The sequence below is a fragment of the Balaenoptera borealis genome (genome assembly GCF_965194805.1).
Source record: "Balaenoptera borealis genome assembly, chromosome: 5".
Lineage (NCBI taxonomy): Eukaryota > Metazoa > Chordata > Mammalia > Artiodactyla > Balaenopteridae > Balaenoptera > Balaenoptera borealis.
Window position 1 is genome coordinate 83,531,313 of NC_138862.1, and position 9,851 is coordinate 83,541,163.

At 46.2% G+C, this 9,851-nt stretch overlaps 1 protein-coding gene across 9 annotated transcripts in view; it reads left to right on the top strand.

Annotated features, from left to right (window-relative positions):
- ABCC5 (ATP binding cassette subfamily C member 5) overlaps window positions 1-7,994 on the top strand; it is a 200,400-nt gene extending 192,406 nt beyond the window's left edge. For 7 of the 9 annotated variants that reach the window (XM_082393859.1, XM_082393856.1, XM_082393855.1 and 4 more), the window contains 3 exons: window positions 2,732-2,810; window positions 3,834-3,947; window positions 4,607-4,972. In XM_082393859.1, the coding sequence (XP_082249985.1) occupies window positions 2,732-2,810; window positions 3,834-3,947; window positions 4,607-4,957 (544 nt within the window). In that variant the 3' untranslated portion in view covers window positions 4,958-4,972. Of the gene's footprint in view, window positions 1-2,731; window positions 2,811-3,833; window positions 3,948-4,606; window positions 4,973-6,525 lie in introns of those variants that run through there. The other 2 variants (XM_082393854.1, XM_082393861.1) reach the window with 1 other exon arrangement.
- The last annotated feature ends 1,857 nt before the right edge of the window (window positions 7,995-9,851 follow it).

Genomic DNA, 9,851 nt, shown 5'->3' on the forward strand with positions numbered 1-9,851 from the left:
AAAGAGCTCTGAGGAACTTGTTTTTAAAAAAAAAAGAAAAAAAAAGAGCTCTGAGCATTATGGTTCAAAAGTGAGACACCTGTTGTGAGCCCTAAGGTCAGGAATCCTGCTGTAAAATATGAGAAAGTCGATATGAGACACAAAAGGAGAGAGAATATTTTATTGTGAAAACTTGCATTGCCATCTAGATAAATGTCACTCAGAGGCTTGTGCTAATCTTTTTGTTGTTGTTGTTGTTGTTTTTGTTGTTTTGGGGGGGGTGGATTGTGCTAATCTTGCCCCATGGGAATTCCCACCAGTCTGTGTTGAACCAAACAAAAACGTGATTAACCTTTTATCCCTCAGACTTGGGATGGAGAACACAGGTTTCACCCTGACCTGTTGGTGTATCAGTGTACAAGGCAGCTGGAGAGAGAGCCGTAGACACAGATCTCATCAACTCTGAGGCAAGCTCAGGCAGACTCCAGAGGGTTAGAGGGACAAGGAAGATCAGGGGCTTTCAGCATCTCTTTTTGATTAGAAGCAGGTGAGCTTCTCCTTAGACTTAGGCCCATGCTCTGCCATTTCACTGTTAGACCATCATTCTTTAAATGAGAGGGCTCTTCCTAGATGGCATGCCTGCAGAGAATGTCTTCCCCATCTAGACCTTTCACGGCTAGGACTTTATCAGAACTATTTCGGATCCTGGTATTCAGGATCCTGGGATTATTGTGTCCACTTGAAAAATGCATCAAATATAAGAGTCAAAACCACCAAGCAGTGCAACCAGGCATCTAAAGTGACCACGTCCCTTGTCAGTTTAACAGCTACCAGCTATCGAGTGTCTGCCGTGGTCCAGGCACTGTATCTATACAGCTCTAATGTTCACAGCAACCTACCAGGTCATGTCACTATCTCCCCATTTTATAGATGAGGAGACTGAGGACTAACTTGTCCAAGGTCACGCAGATGGTAAGAGGCAGAGCAGGGATCGAAGCCAGTCTGCCCGGATCCCATGTGTGCACACACCCGCCCTCCACCATGCTGCTTTCTGCCTCTGTTATTACTGAAAATACTTAAGTTGTGACATACTAATGTCTGTTATCAGGAACTCAAATAAGGTTGGGAGGAATAAGTTCTTCTTTCTTACAAAAAATATTAGACAGTATACATGGGCTACAACAGTGAATAAGATCCAGACAAGGATTCTAATCCAATGGAGGAGAGAGACAAGTGAACAAAGTGACGAGTGCCATTATAGGGGTGAGCAGGGGGACCCCCAGTCCAGGCTTGAAGGGTCAGGAGACACTTCCTGAAGACCCCATCTAAGCTGAGAGCTGAAGGACAAGCAGGAATCACAGCCAAGGAATAAGAACAATGATAATAATAACACGGTAATCGTATCTCTCACATACACACTGCCAGTCCTGCCGCAGGTACTGCTGTAAGTGCTTTATACATGTGAAATGTAGTCCCCGAAACAAACCTTTTTGAGGAGGTGCTCTTTTATCCCTGTCTTACAGTTGAGGGAACTGAAGCATAGAGTAGTTAGGCTAACTTGGCCAAGTTCACACAGCTGTCATTGATAGAAGCTGTGAAGGAGTCAGGCAGTCTGGCTCCAGAGCCCTTGTTTTACCAGTGCCTCTCAAGTAAAAAGGTGGGGAGAGGTCGCATGTTCTAAGTCGGGGGAAGCACACGTGCAAAGGGGCACAAGAGAGCAGGGCCGGTTAGAGAGTTGCCCAGGAGTCCAGAGGTGGCGTGTGCCTGCCTGCGCTCTCCTCTGGGGCAGAATTCTGCGATAATGACCTGCTTGCGTTTGCACGCCTGGGATTAGTCTCCCCAGACACAGAGACGAGTGTGGATCAGGGCTAAGGTTCTCCCAAAGATTTTTCTATTTCTCATGTGCCAACCATAATTTATGAGCAAAGCAAATTATACTTAATACCTTTCAGATTACTAGACCCACAAATGCGACGTTTAGGTCGAGACAAGACACCCCAAATTAATGCAACAGCCCACTTTCCACCCAATATCTGTTTCATCACCACCTGTTCACCCTCATTCTCCATGACAAAGAGCTTTTTCTCCTGCCTTTAACACTTCCAGAAATACCTAGACCTGTTCTTTTGGTATCAATCTTGATGTCCTTGAGGTGGATACTGTTAGTACAGTAAGCAAGAATAGTCCCCAAACTAGTTTTCGGTGCCAGTAAAATCCTTCCTCTTGACCCCATTATGCTCAGCTTTCTCCTCTGCCTTCCTGCTGGATTGGCTCCTTTCCTGGTCAGCTAGCTGTTGAGACCCCTGCTCAGTGGCAGCGCTCTCACCCTGGTGCAGCAAGAAGAAAGAGGGCGTTTTTCTCAGTTTATACATATGAGAGAGATACTTTAACATGTATATGCATAGAAAAAATCCAGAAGGATCTATGCCAAAGTGCTAACAGTGTTTGTTTCTGAGGGTCTGATAAGAAGTCATTAAACATACATTAGTTTTTGTTTGGTCTTTGTATGTCTATATCTCCTAATTTTTCTGTAACTAACGTATCATTTACATAATAAAAATAATAAAGTTTTGTGAAGAAGAAAGGGAGGCTCATTCCTGCGACAGGCAGGCAGCAGCGTTCCCATCTCAGCCTCCCCCTGTGGCTGGATGGGGTTTGAGCCCCAAAGTCTAGACCTTTACCACAGTCAGCCTTTGCAGCATGGTCACCTACAGGTTGGATCCCTGAGAATTCCTGTTATGTTTCTCACTAGGTCAAATTTGGATCCCTTCAACCAGTACACTGAAGACCAGATCTGGGATGCCCTAGAAAGGACACACATGAAAGAATGTGTAAGTAAAGAACTGACGGAGAGCTTTGCTGGCATTTCAGGGCTGGAAACACAGTGGTGCTGTGGTCACTCCAGCCTGCTCTGGCTGCCGCTGTCCAGCCCAGCCTTTCCCTCCACCTCCAGGATGTCTGTGGAGGAGCACTTTAGAGCAGGGCTTCCCAGGCATTTCAGAAAGGGCATAAAGGTTGTTATCTCCCAACTCTCACCTCCCCCCTTAGCCCCCTCCCATGGTCATATTGCCCTTTTTACTATCCATTAATTGAGAAGATATTAATGACAACCACTCAGGATTCAGTAATGCTTTAAAATCAAGTTCTATTCTTATTAACTGTAACAGTACAACATCTTTTTGAAGCATCTATATATGTGTAAGAGATATATCACTTATTGAGAAAGTGTGTGTATGGATTCACAGACCTCTTAGGGTAACTCAGCAGCCCCCCTCCAGGGGCCACAATCTGCAGATACCCCTGGCCTGGAGTAGGGTCTCTTGTGCTCCTGCACACAAGCCCAGGATCTCTTCCGCTAATTCAACTAGATCCGCTCTGCCTTCATCACCTTTATATTGGGCTTCCTCAAACAAGTTCACTCGAAGAATACGTTCTATAGTTTATGGAAAGAAAGGTTTGACAGGCATGGGCCTACAGCTTTGGACTTCAGAAAGAGAGTAATTTCGTTTACCCCATTTCTCATTGCATGACCATATTTTCAGAACCAAAAATGACAGGCTTTGGGGACGAAAATATTGGAATTTCTGGGACGTTTTGATGATATGAGACTAATAGAATAGTTTAGCTGAAATATGGAATGGCCTAGAAAATGTGGTCCTACTACGTGATCATCACACCTGTACCTTCTTTCTAGGTGAGCTAGGTTCTGGGCTAATAATTCTTTCATCTGTTTCAGAATAATTTATTTTTGCCACTGGATTTTTGACCAAATTTAGTTTCTTTTTTTTTTTTCCACTTTCAAATTTTACTTTTTTTTTTTTTACCCTTCTAATCTCTACCTCCTTTCTCCCTAGATTGCTCAGCTACCTCTGAAACTTGAATCTGAAGTGATGGAGAATGGGGATAACTTCTCAGTGGGGGAACGGCAGCTCCTGTGCATAGCTAGAGCCTTGCTCCGTCACTGTAAGGTAAGGCAGTTTGGTGGGTGGCAGGGAAGGGGGATCAGCAGAGAAGCGCAGGAAGATGGGAGAACAGCTTTTGCCTGTGGCACAAGGTCCAAAGGCATTCCTGGCTCCGAGCCCAGTGGCACTTCTTAAAGAGTATGCCCAGAGATGTTTCTAAATTAACCTTGACACGATTTGGGTATATGAGTATTTTGTTTGCTTGTTTGTTTTTATTTTTAACTTCCCTGAGCCTTCAGTTTCCAAGGACAACTTGTTTCTAGCCACTGAGTAGTTGTAGTACTGGAAACCATGGATTTAAAACATTTTTAAACTGCAAGACATATCCAGGTCATCAAATCCAGTCCCCTCATTTTAAAACTGGAAAAGGGAGGTCCAGAAAGATTACTGTACGTGTTTAGAGTTACAGAGCAAGTGGGGCTAGTTTTTTGTTAGATCAGTATTTCACATATATCCTTTCATTCATGGAAATCACAGCAAACATAGGGGTTTGAAGTTATATCAGTTCTAAACAAAACAGTATTTTTACATATGCGTGTACCTATTTAGAAAAAACAACATATGGTGTAAAATTCGAATCATAAAATACATTTTAGTGAAACCCAGATTAACCAGAATGCTTAAGGAATTGGTCGGATCCCTCTTTTTCTTCTCTTCCCCGGCAGATTTTGATTCTAGATGAAGCCACAGCTGCCATGGACACGGAGACAGACTTGCTGATCCAAGAGACCATCCGAGAAGCATTTGCCGACTGCACCATGCTGACGATTGCCCATCGCCTACATACAGTCCTGGGCTCTGATAGGATCATGGTGCTGGCCCAGGGACAGGTACTGAGCCCCCAGGGGACCTTGGCTTGGCACGTGGCCTTGTCTGGGGGGAAAACTGGCCCCTGGCAGGATTGGGCAGATGGCCCTCTTAGAGTAGTTCTGAGCATTCAGATAAGCAGCCATAATGACTGTAGTCTGGCTCCTTTTGGGCGGGATGCAGCCCTCCCAGTCAAGAGATTGAGCTGAGAGCACTCTTATAGGGTTCTCATTATGCTTTACTACCTGTTCTTTTGTTGCTTGTAAACAGTAACATTTTGACTTAGGTCAGAGAGCACGTGTACTTAGTAATTCACTCACATGCACAAGAATTTCCCAAAGCTATTGAGACCAGCCACTATATGTCTGCTTTTTTTGGTTGTTTTTTTGTTTTTTAATTAATTAATTAATTTATTTATTTTTGGCTGCGTTGGGTCTTCATTGCTGCGTGCGGGCTTTCTCTAGTTGCGTCGAGTGGGGGCTACTCTTTGTTGCAGTACGCGGGCTTCTGATTGCGGTGGCTTCTCTTGTTGCGGAGCACAGGCTCTAGGCACGTGGGCTTCAGTAGTTGTGGCACATGGGCTTCAGTAGTTGTGGCTCGCGGCTCTAGAGCACAGGCTCAGCAGTTATGGCGCACGGGCTTCGTTGCTCTGTGGCATATGGGATCTTCCTGGACCAGGGCTTGAACCCGTGTCCCCTGCATTGGCAGGCGGATTCTTAACCCTGCACCACCAGGGAAGTCCCTATATGTCTGCTTTTTACAGTCATGTAGTGGTGCCCAACTTCTTGCTGGTCCCAGCTTTCCCACAATCTGGCCCCCCAGCCTTCTTCGTTTCCTGCTATTTCCTTGCAGTGCTGTTGGCTATAAACAATCTTGAATCCCCTAAGCTTTTTCGCCTCTGTGTCTTACTCATACAGTTCCATCTACCTAAAATGCCCTTTCCTCTTGTTCCCTCTCCCATATGGATCTGCTTATAATCTGCCTATCCCTCAATAGAGCCAGTGTCTACCTTTCCCCTTATGGTGCAGGATGTCTGCTCTAGCACCCAACGTCATACCCTCACACAGCCAGTCCTAAGGAAGAACACTTTGTCCTTATGCCTGTCTCTTGGGCAGGACAACCTTTCCTAGAAGCACCCTAGGAGATGTCCCCTTCCTCTCCTTGGCCAAAGTTGTATTCCATGCCTTTGCCCTGCAGCAGGGGAGGCTGGGAGAGTACGTGTCCTCTCTCATGGGAGGCAGGTTCTGCCAGCATATCATTCATTTTCTACTGAAATATGATTTCCAGTGGCCGCCTAGGAGTCCATCACAGGAATGGATAATTGTCTGAGTTGATTATACTGACTTTGTACTCACTTCCCTTTTTTCCCCCTGCCAACTAGGCATCCTGAGCTGTTCCTTTTCTATCCATAGGTTCAGATCAGCTTGCACAACGAGATGACATTTGCCTGGTATGCCTTTGACTTGAGCTGCAATTTTTTCCCCCTGCAGCTTATAGGACCTTGTTGATTGATTCCTTCATACCCAAGGCTGAAAGAATTGAGACGTATGTGAAGGAGGTCTGGAGGTTTTTCTCTCTAACCTTTCTCTTAACTAAACCCTGGTTAGTTGGAAAAAAAAAAAAGAACCCATTTGGGCATGACAGAGCTAGTTGAATTGCCACCTTGATTCCATCCTCAGGGGTCTTTGGGCTTTGCCCCCCTTCCTGAGCAGTGGATCCTCTAAATCACCCCATGTGTCCCCGAGTCACATTCTGATACCGTCTCCTTCCTTTACAGGTGGTGGAGTTCGACACCCCATCGGTCCTTCTTTCCAATGACAGCTCCCGGTTCTATGCCATGTTCGCTGCTGCAGAGAACAAGATCGCCGTCAAGGGCTAACTCCTCCCGCCGCCGCCCAAGTCTCTTTTCTTTGGAGCATTGCCATTCCCTGCCTGGGGCGGGCCCCTCATCGTGTCCTCCTGCCGAAACCTTGCCTTTCCCGATTTTATCTTTAGCACAGCAATTCAGGATTGGCTTGTGTGTTTCACTTTTAGGGAGAGTCATATTTTGATTATTGTATTTATTCCATATTCATGTAAACAAAATTTAGTTTTTGTTCTTAATTGCACTCTAAAAGGTTCAGGGAACCGTTATTATATATGTATCAGAGGCCTATAATGAAGCTTTATACGTGTAGCTATATCTATATATAATTCTGTACATAGCCTATATTTCCAGTGAAAATGTAAGCCGTTTATTTTATATTAAAATAAGCACTGTGCTAAGAACAGTGCAGATTCCTTTCTATCATTTTTGTACAGTTTGCTGCACTAGAATCTGGTTTCACTATTAGACTATAGGAAGGGTAGCATATGTTCTTCCCCAGCTGGTTGTTTCATGGTGCCGGGTTTTCTGGGTGTCCAAAAGGAAGGCGTGTGGCAATAGCGGGCCCTCCAGTGGCCCCCCTGTCGCCTCCCCAGCAGCCACTCCAGGGCGGGGTGGAGCGGGGGCCACTGGAGGCCACGCAGAGCACCGTGAATTCTCAGGGCTCCTGCTTTCTGTCCTGTTGTCACTTCACTGTTTCTGTCGGGAGAGCGGTGGGGTGAAGTCCCAGACCCCTCTTCGCTCCCTCCGTCGGAAATGAGAATCGCCGAGACGTTCCTCGGTGAGGGGGGAGTGTCCTTCCTGCTTTCCTCTTTTTCGCTGCTGTTTCACAACAAGCATCGAGTCTGTTCCCAGTGTCCCACTGCCTCAGGTTCCTAACGCTGGCCACTGCACAGAGCTCTCTGGCCCCTCAACCCGTCGGTTCCGAACCCTGGAGCCCACTGCTGCTTTTCCCGGTGGTACTTCTTCCTTTGCCTTCATTTGCCCCACGAGCCCACAGTTCAGTGACAGGGTTCAGGATTTTGTGGGTCTGTTCCCCTTTCTCCCTGTGGTCGCCGCAGAGTCTCTTCCTCTCTCCAGAGTCTGCGACTTAAAGCAGCTCTTGCTCATCAGTGTCTCACACTGGTGTAGAAGTTTTTTGTACTGTAAAGAGACCTACCTCAGGTTCTGAGTGCCGTGTGGTTCGGTGTGTTCCCCGCAAACCCCGTTTGTGCTCTGGGGCCAGTAGCTCAGGTGGGCGTGGTCGCTGCTGTCATCCGTCCAATGGTCAGCGTTGCATGTCGTGACCAACTAGACATTCTGTCGCCTTAGCATGTTTGCTGAACACCTTGTGGAGGCAAAAATCTGAAAAAGTGAATAAAATTATTTTGGATTTTCTAAAACTCTTGGTGTATAAAATAATTTTCTGGGAGGGGAACAAGCTGTCTTTGAACGGCTTCGGAGTCCCGGAGCCTGGGATCTGAATATCCAGCTGTGGAGTGACAGATGGGAGGGACCAGTAGCAGAGCTGGTTGGTTGCAAGGGGCGTGGAGCCCCACTTGCCTGGAATCGCTGCGGCGGGCCTTAGTCCCTCCAGCCTGTGTTCCTGGGCATGGTCATCAAATCAAGCGCCTGTGCTGCTAATAAGAGCGGGGGGAGTGGGAAGGGATGTGGTAAGATGGATGGTTGTGGTGAAATACAGTTTAAATGAAGTTCGTTGAGGGTTCTCAGCAATTCAAACAATATAATGGCCCTTTCAGCCAATTCATTCAGATTAACTCATTGAGAATTAAGTGCCCATTCGAAAGGGTACTCATTCTAGTGTTTCTCAATATCTCATGTTGAATGCAGCCAAGAAAGCGGCATTAAACTATTTGGTATTGGTTCTGCTGAGTCATCAGAAATCATATCGTAAACCCAGCCCTTTTTGTAAACCGGTGTCTTGAAAATTCAGGGGTTTGGCTGTTAAGTTAAAAATTCAGGGCTTCCCTGGTGGCGCAGTGGTTAAGAATCCACTTGCCAGTGCAGGGGACACGGGTTCAAGCCCTGGTCCCGGAAGATCCCACATGCTGTGGAGCAACTAAGCCCATGCACCACAACTACTGAGCCTGCGCTCTAGAGCCCGTGAGCCACAACTACTGAGCCTGCATGCCACAACTACTGAAACCCATGCGCCTAGAGCCCATGCTCCTCAACAAGAGAAGCCACCGCAATGAGAAGCCCGCGCACCGCAACGAAAAGTAGCCCCCACTAGCCGCAACTAGACTGGGTGCAGCAATGAAGACCCACTGCAGCCAAAAATAAATAAATTAAAAAAAAAAATTCAGTTCCTCAGTTGTCACATTTCAAGTGCTCTTGTAGCCACATGTGGCCTGTGGCTACTGTACTGGACAGCGCAGACATAGAACATTCCCATCATTGTGGAAAGTTCTGTTGGACGGCACCAACGTAAGCAACCACTTTATTGGGTGCACTGGATTTACCCTCCAAGAAGGGTAACAAAAATATCGTATAATACTGCTTATATGTGGAATCTAGAAAGATGGTAGAGATGAACTTACTTGCAAAGCAGAAATAGAGTCACAGATGTAGAGAACAAACTTATGGTTACCAAGGGGGGAAGAAGTGGGTGGGATGAATTGGGGGATTGGAACTGACATATATACACTACTATGTATAAAATAGATAACTAATGAGAACCTACTGTATAGCACAGGGAACTCTACGCAATGTTCTGTGGTAACCTAAATGGGAAGAAAATCTAAAAAAGTGAATATAAGCACACATATGACTGATTCACTTTGCTGTACAGCAAGAAATTAACACAACAGTCTAAAGCAATTATACTCCAATAAAAATTAAAAAAAAAAAAAGTAACAAGGTCAGCAGAAGGAGCCCTACGTGGTTGTCCTTGTCAAGCTCACTGCTGCATGTGACACTAACTTCCCCTCCTTCAGTTTTGTTCTTTCATCTCTTGGGTCTCCTCCCACCCCTGTAACCTGCTTTGTCCCCTTAAAAGGAGGCATTTCCCTGCCTTTTGCCCTCTCCCTTTGCTCTCCTTGCCTGGATTCTTTCACTCCCACCAACACAAACCTTCAACTGTGGGCTTGACCTCTCTCTTTAGTACCAATCTCTGCTGCCTGCTGGGCGCATCTCCCAGGCCCCTCAAACAGCTTCTTGCAAATCAGTGCTCCCTGTCTTAATTAATAGCCCCTCTGACTTCCTTAAGTCTTTCAGGCTAGAAGCCTTGAGTTATTTCA